Source organism: Rosa chinensis, chromosome 2 (assembly GCF_002994745.2).
Source record: "Rosa chinensis cultivar Old Blush chromosome 2, RchiOBHm-V2, whole genome shotgun sequence".
In the NCBI taxonomy this organism is placed as follows: Eukaryota; Viridiplantae; Streptophyta; class Magnoliopsida; order Rosales; family Rosaceae; genus Rosa; species Rosa chinensis.
Window position 1 is genome coordinate 18120456 of NC_037089.1, and position 13634 is coordinate 18134089.

The 13634-nt window shown below is 41.0% G+C and overlaps 1 protein-coding gene across 1 annotated transcript; it reads left to right on the top strand.

The window, feature by feature from the left end:
- Window positions 1-1662: 1662 nt before the first annotated feature.
- LOC112185772 (UDP-glycosyltransferase 84B2) lies at window positions 1663-6458 on the top strand. The gene is made up of 2 exons (XM_024324093.2): window positions 1663-5767; window positions 5973-6458. Exons 1-2 carry the CDS (start codon window positions 4724-4726, stop codon window positions 6351-6353), a joined length of 1425 nt encoding a protein of 474 aa, XP_024179861.1. The 5' UTR covers window positions 1663-4723; the 3' UTR covers window positions 6354-6458.
- Window positions 6459-13634: the final 7176 nt, after the last annotated feature.

The following is a 13634-nucleotide window of genomic DNA, read 5'->3' on the forward strand; positions in this document are numbered from 1 at the left end:
TCATTTTAGGAAATATTTCCTATTTTGTTTTAGAGAACTTTCTTCCTTTGAACTTTCCTATTTCTGATTTTCTTGTTTTAAAGAGGGAGTTTAGGAGTCCACCCCATTGAGAACTCTTGAGTGATGAAATCAAGGAAACTTGAAGGATAAGAAGACTTACATAAATAAGGAGGAATTCAAGGAGTTTTCATTCACATAAATTCAAAGGGGAGTGTCAATATTTAATATTTATCATACTTATCTTATTTCCTATTGATTATAAATCTAATTAATTTATGACTTTTCTTGATTATAGGAGTTCGTTGTGTGCACAACTCTTGGAAGAAGAAATTAGTGCAATTCAAATGAGGGAAAGGTGGAGTTTGCCATGCAAAATTCTAGGGAAGTTAAGAGGAAGGAATAAAATCATATCAGAAAATATTAGAGAGGAATAAGGGATGTATCCGGTCACTATTCAAGGGAAAAGAGATCAGAAAATTCTAGACTCTGTCATGAGAAAATCAAGGAAATTTGGAGGAGAAATCACCTCTAGATGATTGGCCATGATTGCATCACAAGAGAGGAGGATTCTACTATAAATAGCAGCAATTCTTGAAGCCAAAACCTCACAACTTCACACACCAATTCTTTCATTCTTTCTACATACCAAAAATTCTCTCCATTCTCTAGTCTTCAGAAGCTCTGCGTTTCAACCAAGGAGGAGAAGAAGTCATGCAATACATCAAGATCCTAGTAGCCATCCACCCTTGTGTCATCCCTAGAAGATTGCTTGCTTTCAAGAATCTTCAAGTTCTTCGTCTCAAGACTTTGTCATTCATCTTTCATGGTGTATTTCATACTTTCTTTTGTTTTCCTTTGTTTGATTCGCAGAGTTATGAATTCTAGTTAACATGACATTAAGGAAAAAGTTTAAAGCCAGTTTATATGTTTTGAAATAAAGTTGTGATTTCTATGTGTTGATTTCTAAGTTGCTTATGTGAGATTGCTTGATTAATTTTGGATTACAGAACACTTTTATATGTATGTGTTCTTTGGTGGCCAACTTAGGATATATGCATATAATTGGAGCTAGATTTAGTTAAACAATTCACTTAATAGTTTTGTGAACCTATTTCATAAGTAGAAAAGGCTTTGAACAAAAGTCGAAATCAATTAAGGAGGATTGCAAATAGATGAACTTTTTCATACTAGGTTGTGCGCTTTGGTTGACATCCTTTCTTTGTTCTTCATGCGTTGAATGTGTTCTTGATTAGCTAGCTTTCTAGACTATGATTACATGTTCAATAGGATTGATTCAGGTGCTTTCACTTAGATCAATTATTCAAGGAAAGTAAAAAATGGGAAATCGTTTGCTTATTAACGTTTCACATGATCAACTTCTTTCTCATGACATAGAAAATCAACTATAAGATTTGTAATTGGATTTCATTCATATGATTGTGGTTTTGATCTTTATTCCTTGCGTTCCACCCCTTATATATGTATTTTACATTTTTATTTTTGTTTCTTTTAATTTTTTATTTAAAAATCCTAAAACCCCCTTTTTACATTAACTTGTATATATTTCTAGTCTTTGTTTTATTTTTTGTAAATAATACTTTGTACTTATATTAATTATTTGTTTATGCAATTACAGGTGTACCCTCAATCCCAGGCTAGAATGACCCCTACTTATTCTATACTGACAACTATATTTTGTAGGGTTAAATTGCACGCTTGTTTTTAGCGTATCACATCCCAACCATAATCCCCATATTCATCATCCTCAAAATGTGGCCTATAATCTTCATCTGCAGAATCATCATCTCCATTATGTGCCCCATCCTCTTTATAATCAACCTCCACTCTTCCTTTCTTCCTAAACTCACCAACTTTAATGTCGAACAGATTCTCACTCTCACTGACCTTTTGTTTACCTCTAACCTTTGGATCCAAGGTAGGTGTTCTACTTGCTTGAGTAGGTATGCTGCCCTCCCCAGTCCACTCTCTAATCACAATCCCAAGCTCTTTCTTGGCTGGTCTCTCTATCACACTTTTTCTTGATGAATCCCGAAGCTCTTTTATGATAACCCCAGGTTTCTTTCTTGGTGAATCCGGGAGTTCTTCAATCATAACTCCACTCTTCGAACTAGCTTGACTTACAAAAAAATCTGCCTCCCCATCTTCATACATATAGAACTCTTCATCCGAGTTAGGTTCTTCATAGTCATCATGTAGGTCCAAGTGATCCAAGTAGATGATGACTAATCGGATTTCTGGTACACAGCAACACATAGTAATTGCGTCCTGGTATGTGTTAATCTTAGTCATAGCGTCACTCTCATTCCTTATACTGTACCAATAATCTATTCTCCTTCCATTGTAGTTTTGGTTTAACCCTCTGACCATCCCATCAACCACGATCTACAAGTGACATTCGATCCCTATCTACATAGTCATGCATAGTAGTTCACTTGACCACTAATATAATTGCTTCCACTGATGTATCCACCATGATACATCTTGACGGTAAAGTAATCTAGATGATCTGCAACACAGAAAAGGATTTAATAAGCACTATATTTAATGCAAAACAACCAGACAACCAAACAATTGAATGAATGAGAAGCACTACAAGTCCAATAAAACAACAACTTTTAAAAGCACTCTAGTCAAGTTTGTTCTTTTGTCCACATTAGGACCACACATAAAGCAGCTCCCCAACACATGCATTCTTTATACTTTAACCTACTTTAATCCAAAATTTATCTAAACCTTAAACATAAACAGACAAGTGCTCAATCGAATATGAAAGATGAAACAATAAAGCTACACACTTTGTCATTTATAAACCCATTCCACCCACAATCAAACCCCTAAAATATTCATTCACATTTCCAAACACCAAATCGGAAGCATGTTAATTTAATCCACAATGTCTATAAACAGTCAACGCAAACAGACAAGAAAGTTACAAACTTTGACATATGTGAACCCATTCCACCCACAATCAAACCCCAAAAAAATTAACCCACATTTCGATACACCAAATCAAAAGCTTCGAAGACGGCTAAACGATGCCCTAAACCCTAAATTATAGCAATAACCCCAAAACCCATTCCTAATCGAACACCCAAACCCTTAAAAATTCAAAACCATTATTGAAGCCACTCTAATCGAAAACCCGATTCAAAATTTTCAAAACAAAAACAACTCACCATATTTAGGGATTTCGCAGCACCCGTCCCCCCCCAAATTTCGGGGTCTCCATTCATCGCTTCAAATGGAGGATTTCCTTGATAGAATTGCCCGATTTTAGGATAGAGTTTGGTAGTGTTGGATTCTGGGTGGCTAGATTTTAGGGGAGAGTTAGGTCTCTCAGGGAGGATTTTAGGAGAGTTCGAGGTTTGATTTTGTTTAAAATGAATTAGCCTAATCGAGTGGAGGCTGATGGAACTATTAGGGGTAGATTAGGAATTTACCCTTCGTGTGGGCCTGTTAGAGCCAGGTCAGCACTTGACATCGGTTTTGGATGGCCTGCGAAATTTTGGTCACGTCTGATCAAAATTGGGACCTCAGGGGTGTTGTTGATGACATTAGAAGGACAGAGCTTGACATGATGTCGAGGGTAAACCATAGGGTACTAAATTGAAAATTTTTCATAGTTTATATTATTAAACTACAAGCTAAAAATAAAAAAATATCCTCACTTTTTCAAGTTTAAGGAGGTCCTCTCTAGATCCTCCATACACACACAAGAATATATATATTATTCTCTAACCATTTTTCACTTATGTTTCTGTCTTTGCCTTTCCTTATCATCAAAGGAGATTAGGGACTTAAACTCTGTTACAGAGCCACCTCCTTGTTCACTTATGTTTCTGTCTTTGCCTTTCCTTATCATCAAAGGAGATTAGGGACTAAAACTCTGTTACAGAGCCACCTCCTTGCTTCTTATTTCAGCTGATAGTGCCCGGCCACCTTCATTGACCAACAAAACGAGGCCATTAGGGTTTAGGATGACTTGGCTACAGTGCAGTCCAATATTTTTATGGAAGACATATTCATCATTCTTCATTATTGAATCCTATCGATAGGAAACTGCTTTGAGTTCTTTAGTAGTCACCAACAAGTGACCCCCAAAAAAAAAAAACAAAAAATTAGTTACTAACCACCGGCCTTGGTCTTTGTTAATTAACTACTAAGCTCCTCATCAATACTACTAAGACACAATATTTGTTGTCAAACTATTATGCAGAACTACCCAAACAATCTTTTACGAGAAAAAAAACAGTCTCTTGAAGAAGAGTATCAAGAAAACAATACCCTATATCTCCTCCAAAAGCTTCACTCCAATCCAATCTTAGCCCAAATCAGAGACTCCATTCCATTCTGCAAGCTTATCCTTATCACGAATAAGGATAATCCTTCCTTTGCATCAATGTCTCCATCAACACACTCATTAGCCTAAAAAAAACAGAGGGCTTCCCAGGCAAGCAATTAAGCAAAGCCAATCCAAGATCCTGATTCCCAGTCCATTATTGGACTGCAAAATCATTCATTGAGAAACAGACCAAAACCAGAGAAGTAGCCAAGATAGGCTGACCAGACCATTGCTATCCTAAGTCCTAACCCTACCCAAAACCATTTTTTTTAATAAACAAATCTTACCTCCACTCATTGCCTAAAATAGACTCGTTTATTTCTTGTTCCCATATTTCTGGCAAACTCAAACACAGAAACAATGGCTTCAGATTCAGATCAAGAACCAAAGCAACTCCATGTTCTACTAGTAGTTATCTTACAAGCCCACATAAACCCCATGCTCAGGTTCGCAAGGTGCTTAGCTTCGAAGCGCGTCCACGTCACTCTGGCCGCCACCGAAACCGTCAGAAACCACTTGCGCCACCGCTCCAACCTCTTCGCCACCGCAACCAAAGACTCCATGACTGAATTCCAGTTCTTCTCCGACGGCCTCACCGCCGAGTTCGACCGTGACAAAAACGCCGAGACCTTCGCCACCCTCCAAGCCGTCAGCGCCGAAAATCTTTCCAAACTCATCAGAAACTTCTCCACCAAGAAATCAAAACTCTCCTGCATCGTCTTCAACCCCTTCGCACCATGGGTCGCTGATGTGGCCGCGGAGCACGGAATCCCCTGCGCATTGCTCTGGAATCAAGCCTGTGCAATCTTCTCCATCAACTACCGCTACTACAAGAATTTACTAAACCCTTTTGAGCTCATGGAGTGTCCGGGAATTCCAAATCTTCAAGTCAATGATCTTCCCAGCACTGTACTTCCTTCAACTCCGGTTCACTTCAGAAAACTGATTTCCGATTCAGCTCGGTGCGCCGAGAAGGCCAGCTGGGTGTTAGGGAACTCATTTTACGAGCTTGAAAGAGAAATCATAGATTCAATGGAATGTCTAGTTCCGATTTGGCCAATCGGGCCGTTGGTCTCTCCATTTCTGCAAGGAAAGAGTGAAGCAGATGATGATAGTTTGGATTCTGCTGTCCACGCTGACGTGTGGGAAGCTGAAGAGTCGTGCATAGAGTGGCTGGACAAGCAGACGCCGTGCTCTGTTATTTACGTCTCGTTTGGAAGAGTGACTGTATTGTCGCAGAAGCAGATTGATAATATTTCCACGGCGTTGAAGAACAGTGGCAGGCCCTTTCTCTGGGCTTTGAAGCCGCCGGCGGAAGGGTCTAAGAGGGATTCCGGCGAACTGTCATGTGGGTTCTTGGAAGAGACCAAAGAGAAGGGAATCGTGGTCACATGGTGCTCACAGGTACAAGATTTTATTAATTTTCTATACTTTGGTCACGCTCCAAACTTCCGATTTTCAACCAGACTGCAGTATTGCTTAAAGCATTTGAATCTTTAGGCTTTTGAGTTCAGGTTTAAGTTACACTATGCTTTCTCTTCCTCTACAATATTTTACTACTGTTTTGCATGATTTTTGTTAACATCGATATTTAATACCTTGCTAACAGGAGAAAGTGCTTATGCACAAGGCTGTCGCATGTTTTATGACTCACGGAGGGTGGAACTCGGTCCTCGAGACCGTGATTTCAGGAGTGCCCGTGATAGTTTATCCGGAGTGGACGGACCAACCAACTAATGCCAAGCTGTTAAGTGATGTTTTCAAGGTGGGTGTGAGGGTTAGGATCAATGGCGATGAAGAAGACGGGGTTGTTAGCGCAGAAGAAGTTGAAAGATGCATCGAGGAGGTTATCGATGGGCCAAGGGCAGCAGAAATGAAGAAAAGAGCCATGGAGTTGAAGGAAGCAGCAAACAAAACATTGGAGGTTGGTGGTTCTTCTGATCAGAATATTAATGAATTCATCAAGGAAATTTCTGCAAAATCACTGTAACATTAGATATTGATTCAACAGTAGAGTCGAACTTAACCATTTTTGTTTAGTGTTATTGTTTTTGATTATTTGGTAGTCACTGTGAGACTGAGAAGTCGTTTTTTTGTTGGTTTTTTTTGTTTGTTTAAATAGTCCGGCCCGAACCCCACGTACATTACTAATTAGTCAACCTTTTAACCATAGATAAGGGCCAAAGTGTAACAAAATGAAAGTTTTTTTTTTTTTTTTTCGATTGATAAAAAGATAAGATAATGAAAGTTGGTATTTTAAAATTATTCATGATTGTCAGTATTTTATGTTTGTTTTGAGGTTCGATGTACCAAGATGGCAAGATGCTAGCTAGTGTTTTCTAGTCTTAACTTACTGATTTCTTTTAATTTAGGTGGATCTGTATTTACGTGCATCTATTGTTATTATATTTGTTTTTTAGCAAAGGAGGTGTCAGTCCATTACAAGTGAATAGTAAGAGATATTATAATTATGACTCACCCAATAATTGGGCTACAACAGAAATGAGTCACCAATGAAAGATCTAAAGCAAAATCCTAGACTAATCAAACATAATTTAACCATGAGATTGAGCTCCATGTAACAAGTAATCAAGTAACCCTGACACTACCAGGGAAGCCTTCGAACGCAGTTAAGAGTCTTCTCCAATATTATTCATGAACTAGAGGGCTTAATGAAAATTTAAAAATGCTACCTTTAAAACCTAAACAAATCTAGATTAAAAAACCTAAAAATAGACTGAGCCCAACCAAGCAGGCCCAAGTCCAGCCCAGCAACATGGAGGCCCAAAATGAGGCCCAACACACCATCCACAGAGCGCGCACGATCCCTACCAAAACCGCCTGAATGCCCGCCGTTGTCAACCATGTGTTTGGACCCAAAATGAGCATTTAGGCCTGACAAGGCACGTCTTGGAGAAATTGAGCCAATGTCAGTGGCTCAAGCTATATATTGTCGACAAGTTTGAAAGATATATTTAGTGGCTAAATAAAGCCTACTATGGAAGCATGGAAGCATGAAAAGTCAACTTTAGCACATTTTCCTACTTCGGCTAGGAGAAACCGAGCTAAACAAGGAAGGAGGGGCGGCAGACTAACCAAACGAAATCCAAATGAGCTAAAACTTTTCAGATTAAATCTAGAAAGCCCAAGGATCATTTCTTATGAAGAGTTCCAGAGCTATTTTTGAGTGGAAGGCCTTCAAACAATCAGTCCAATTTTCTGCAGAAGCAAAACAGGAAAACTGGACCTGTAAGAGGTCCAGCAGCGTTTCTGGCCCAACCACTATACCAAAAGCTCTGAAATTTTACCAGGATGATCTACACTCATAGTGGAATATTTGTTATGAATAAGTTACGGTCAAAATCTGAGTTCTTGATGGAGATATAATTGAAGGAATAAAGGAGCCGAAAGTGCTTCCTTATCTCCAAAATTCATCATTCCTTATCTCCAATTATGCTTCCTTATCTCCTTATCTCCGAAATTCATCATTCTTTATCTCCAATTATGCTTCCTTATCTCCAAAATTCATCATTTCTTATCTCCAATTAATGCTCCACTATCATTTGTTTAATGCCAACTACTTTGGCATGGTAGCCTATAAATAGAGGTTACAAATTCATCACTAGACATACAATTCACTCATCAATACATCTCTAAGATGATCTAAGTCTCTCTAGAGCAAACCTCTCTAAGAGCAGCTTCACTCCTTCTCTTTCTCTTACCGGTGACCACACTCCTAGTCCTAGTCTTCTCAGAAGCTGACTTTCAGTGCCACCAAACCCTCTGTCAACATACTTCGGTCCTAGTCTCATCAGGAGCCGATTATAGTACCACGACCACAACAGTTACGGAACCAACCAAACAAGGGTAACGCCCTTACAAACCAGCCAAGCTAAAGTCACGCTTTAGCAAGTTCTCTCTACTTCCCAGTGGTTCTCGCTCTGCTCGATCTACAACATCGAGTATCGATTGTGATTTTCAAGAAGATTAGCAAAAGTCCTCACCACGAGGAATAAAGAATCCCACGACGAGGTTGGTGCTCTCCTCGTCCACAATCGCTTGAAAGAAGTCAGGTCAAGGGACACCCCCGTCGACCGCAACCGAACGGTGCTGGCACGCCGGCGCAAGAAAAGAGACTGTTGACCAGCTGCAACAAAACTGGAGCCAAACATTTTGGCACGCCCAGTGGGACTACATCAGAAGTTTTTCTCTTGAAGCACATTCAACCACCGGGCTTCAAAACAAACATTTTGGCACACCCGGTGGGACTACACCAGAGTCTTTTTATGTTCACCATCATTGAAATGCCAGAGGAAAATCTTTACCAAAAGAAATTCCTGAATTCATGCCTGTTTTTCTTAAGAAGAAGAAGTGCAAATTCCTAAACTTCTCAAAGCGCAAGGCCTCCAGTTACAAGCCGCATAAAACTGATGGTGACGTCGCTGCTGCAGATGACAAGGCGACGATAAAAGGCTATATGCCCATTCCCATTCCAGAGAATGCGAGCATAGAAGAGCGGCTTGATATCCTTCAAAAGAATTCTACCGCATACCATGAGAATCTGAGAAAAGCCCTCGCGGAGGACGGTCGACGGCTCGATGAGTTCACGATTTTGGTTAAGAGGCTCGAGTTGGGGGCACAACAAACACAAGGCGAATTGGAACGTCAAGAACCTACTCGCGAAGAGGTCGTTTCTGGGCCTAACTAGGTGGCAATCAACCTAAGGGTCTCACTGGTGAGTCACAGCCTTACACAGAGGCTGTGCATGGAAAAGGTCATCAACAAGATTGTTCTTCTGACAATACAATTGTCTCTGAACAAATATATGATTTCTCCACTGATTAAGCCAAATACGTGGCTACTGATCAGATGCATGGGGGGCAAGATATGACCCATGATCATCCCTTTGATCAAGAGAAGTTGGCGACAGTTGGCGACAAAGCCGATCTTGGGACACCGTCATCTCCCAAATTACAATTGAAGATCATGCCTCGTCAACCAACAAAGATACTTGGGGGGCAAGATTACCCCTCTCACGAGCCAAATTCCTCCAAATTCTTTAACGAGAAGTATCTTTGTTCTTTTCCTACAAGCTCTCACAGGAGGGATTTTTACCCTACAAATTTTGATACATCGGAGCTTGGAGTGAAGCATAGATGGCCTCCCCCGTGGTCTTCTAGAGGTTAGCCAAACATGGTGCTGCTAGCTTCTTTCTTTCTTTGCTTTTAATTTTCTGTTAATTTTTCGTTTCTAGTTTTCTTTTCATAAAAAAAAAAAAAAAATACAAAAAGAGTTCAAGATTGTGCATCGCTAGATGCGAAGGTAGTGTCTGGCCTAGCTGTGGCTTGAACCTAATTTCTAATATATATTTGGAGGCCATTTGACTTTGATGACGAGTTAAGGCCTGTGCGCATACGAAGGAATTCGACGCCCGCAAAATATGCAGGAGTACAAGTCCTTTGAAGCTCTTGATATAGAGAATTTAGACTAGCAAGTGGTCGTAAGGGGTTGTGAATCACAACGGAATAGGTGAAGTCTTTTTTGTTAATATTGACCTAAACTCCTTATTGGTGCCTAGTTCAGGTCCCTTAAGGTTAAGGGCGGCTTTTATTAACACTTGTTGAACTGTCTTCACACTTATGACCTTTCTCATCTTAGTAAGTATAGCCTATGTGAAATGGTGTCTAGAAAGGGGACAACGTTCATGACAGGTTCTTGAATCCAGAAGTGCGTGCAAATGGGCCTAAACCACTATGTGGGAGTAGCTCACGCCAAAATGGATTATGTCTCTCTTGTTCGCCCTCCCCCACCTGGCCATTTCAGTAAGGTTGCCCAAAGGATTTGAAAGAAAATTTGTGTCTAGGTGACTATACTTGGGCCGCATGTCTAAACCTTGATTCACATTGTCTTATTGAATTCAGCTACTTATAAAAAAAAAAAAAAAAAATTAGTGCGATCCAAAAATTATTGAGGAGTCAAAACACTGAGGGATTAATTTATTAGCCAATCTCTTCGCATAAGCCTTCGTGGGAAATTCTAATGTTCCTACACTCGCGAAGCCCATTCATGAAGGCCTGTGTTTTAGGCCCATAATCGTTTCTTCGCTTTGCCTAGCAACACTATACAATACTAAGCCCATTTAGCTGAACAATTATGGCTATAAAAAAAATAAAAAAATAAAAAAATCATAAATACAACTCTTAGGGGGCAATTCTAAGTGTTCCTACACTCGCGAAGCTACTAAGCCGAGTCAGCAGCTCCGGAAACTTTTTTCAGCTTTGCCCTCGCAGGAAAGGCTGAGCTCAAGGGAAGTGTGAGAGCCACCACCGTGACCGCCACCTCTATCGGAAGTAGTCCTCATGTTGCCAAAGATGTCCTCACCGTGCATGGGAAACAGTGGAAGGGTTTTAATCTCCTGGTGATCTTCTCCTCGTTGTTCCATGATGGATCCACCAACACCAGCATAACTAGTTGACCCAAAATTGAGATTAATGGATCCACCAACAAGCCCTGATCTTTGCTTGGGCACTTGAACATCCGAAGTGAGCTTCTTCTTCTTCAGCTTCTCCCGAGCCCTTTGATTCTGGAACCAATAAAAGATGTTCTTGTTCTATATCTGTCCGTACCATTTTAGCTGGAGAGTGATCCTCTGAACCTGCTCTACAGTGGGGGACTTAACTCCCTTATCATCGTAAAGCTCCTTGAGGATTCTTATCTGATCTGTAGTAGGAAGCTACCTGGTACTACTCTGCTTGCAATGCATGTTAGGACTACTCTCGGCTGCTTTGTTGCTTCCTCCATCCTCGGTTAGATGCCGGTTTTGTGGTTCCATTGGTGATGGATTGAGAGAATGTGAGAATTGAAGAGTGATGATGATAAGTAATTAAGAAAGATTGCTGTTAGAAATATTCGAGTTAATGAAACGATTTTGGGATTGGAAATTTGGGTTTATAATGTGGAGGAAGATATAGGCATGCAAATGTCCACCATTGGATGGACGGTCAAAGAGAAGAGTCAAACTAAGTGTCAGTAAAGCGTGATTAAAGTTGCCCTAAATTTCGGAAAAGAAAGAATTATTGGCGCGTGAGGGAACTGAACGGTTTTCGAGGATGTAACTATTCCATTTTCAATATTATCTTCTCACGGTGGAGTTTTCAACAGCTAATTAATGCGAATTGAGTTGGGGCCAGCAAGTGGATCCAAAAGAAAAATATTTTCTCAAAACCCTCGTCGCGAGGCTCGATTTGATGCAGAACATATTTTAAAAGTTCATATTATTTTCAATATACAACTATGGGGACCTATATTTGAGGCTTTGTGAGACACAATTATTGGCTTCTCACGGATATTAGAATATCAGGATAAGAAAATATTATTGTATTCATAAAGTTGCTGTGCGGCCAAAAGCAGTACATTCATTACAGAGCCAAAAGTGGCTAGAATACAAAACAGGAATCTTCGGATATCTTCTGAATCTTTTCTCAAGTGGAATCAGCTATGGAATCCAACGTCGGGTTGAGCCGCACCATTATCTCAAGGAGGGCAGACTTCAGGGAAGGAAAAAGAGGAGTAACAGAGCCCCCACGCCCCCTTTACATGGAAGCGGAAGATGAATACAACATAGGCTTGGCCAACGCCAGTATCCATGAGAAGGGGAGACTCCAGTAAAAGAAAATGGAGCCTCCAAGCCCCCTCAATTGGAAGAAGTTATGGAATCCAATGCCGGGTTGAGCCGCGCCATTATCTCAAGGAGGGGCAGAGAGTGAAGGAACCGAATCAGCTTAAGTCTCTGCACCCCCTCTAGCCTTGGTAACCACCATTAGTTGGACGTGAAGTATAGGAATAGCCATTCTGTAGCTTGAACCCATTCCTTCAAAGAGTCCATCCCTTCTCATCCCTCCAAGATTCTATCAAGAAGAGAAAGGGGGAGAAAGAGGTGAGAACTAAAGCCCCTTCCATCTGGAGGGCACAACACTGGCCGGGTCCAGAAGGAAGGAAATAGAGGAGGCAAGACGAACCTCAGAGTGGCCGTCCCCCCTTTCTCTGTTTCACTCTACGTGTGGGATTCTAACAAAAATGATCTCACATGATCGTGGATCTCACACTCGGAGCCCCCTCGTGCTTCTAAACCAATCTGAAGCCTGGCATTGTTGTTGCAAGATTCCAGAAAGGCGAAACAAGGGGTTGCCTAAGATTACTCCATAAGGCCTAACCCAGGCTTAAGATTACGCCATAAACCCTAAAATTTAGAGGCTAAAGGTCATTTCATAAGGGGAAGATTTGTGAAGAAGGAGAAAGAGAAGCAAGGATTGAAAGGCCATTTCTTGAATGTTTCAGAAAATTTGTTGTGAGTATTCCTTGCCCAAAATACAACTATTTAAAGGGACTTCAGGAAAATCCCCACCCTTGGATGGATGGTTAAAGAGTCAAACCGATGTCAGTAAATCGAAATTAGTGATTCCAAATCTCGGGAAAAAGGGACTAGTAGCATGTGAGGAGTGGTTTTTGAGGAGTTAGCTATTAAAAGAAGGGATTATTAGCATGTGAGGAGACCGACCGGTTTATGAGGGGGCCTACAAAGATTGGCCTGCAAAGCTCAATTTCAAACAAAGTTCCTCCAAGTGGCGTTTCGCCGCAATGGCACCAGCTTCGGCCTGAGTGGCCCGATCTCTGATTCGGGCCAGGTTGCGGCCCATTTCTTCAGAAGCAGCCAAAGGTTCACCGAGTTAAGCTTCTTCTGCAGCAATCGCATTCTCAACAAAGGCTAAATGGGCTTGGAGGTCCTTGATCTGAAGTTTGAAGTCGGACCTTTGGATTTGTAGTTCCCACAGGCGGATGGCTCGTTCATTTAAAATATCGCTGGAGATATCCATTTCTTGAGAGACACTATTCAAAGCCTCTTGAGCTTCGTGAGCCTGGGTGTTAGCGGCCGATTGACATCGGCGGGCCATATCAAGTTTATTCAGCAGAGAGTCGATAACACTAAATTACCACGGAGTCATAATCTTCTCCTGGCGAAGATACCTTAGAGCTTCCAAGACTCGCGGGAGGATGTCAGTCTCCAATACCCGAGGACCCAGATGTTCGTGAAGCACCATCTTAGCCTCATCTACAGCAGAAGGAGGAGTTACCTCCAACACCCTCATCAATCTCTCGAATCTGGTAGGAGGAGGAGGCGGCGGAGGCGCCACAGGATCACGAACCACCAATGCAAAAGGGTGGATAGCTTCCTCAGTTTCTTCATCTTCAATAGGTCGGTCTATCCCTTCAG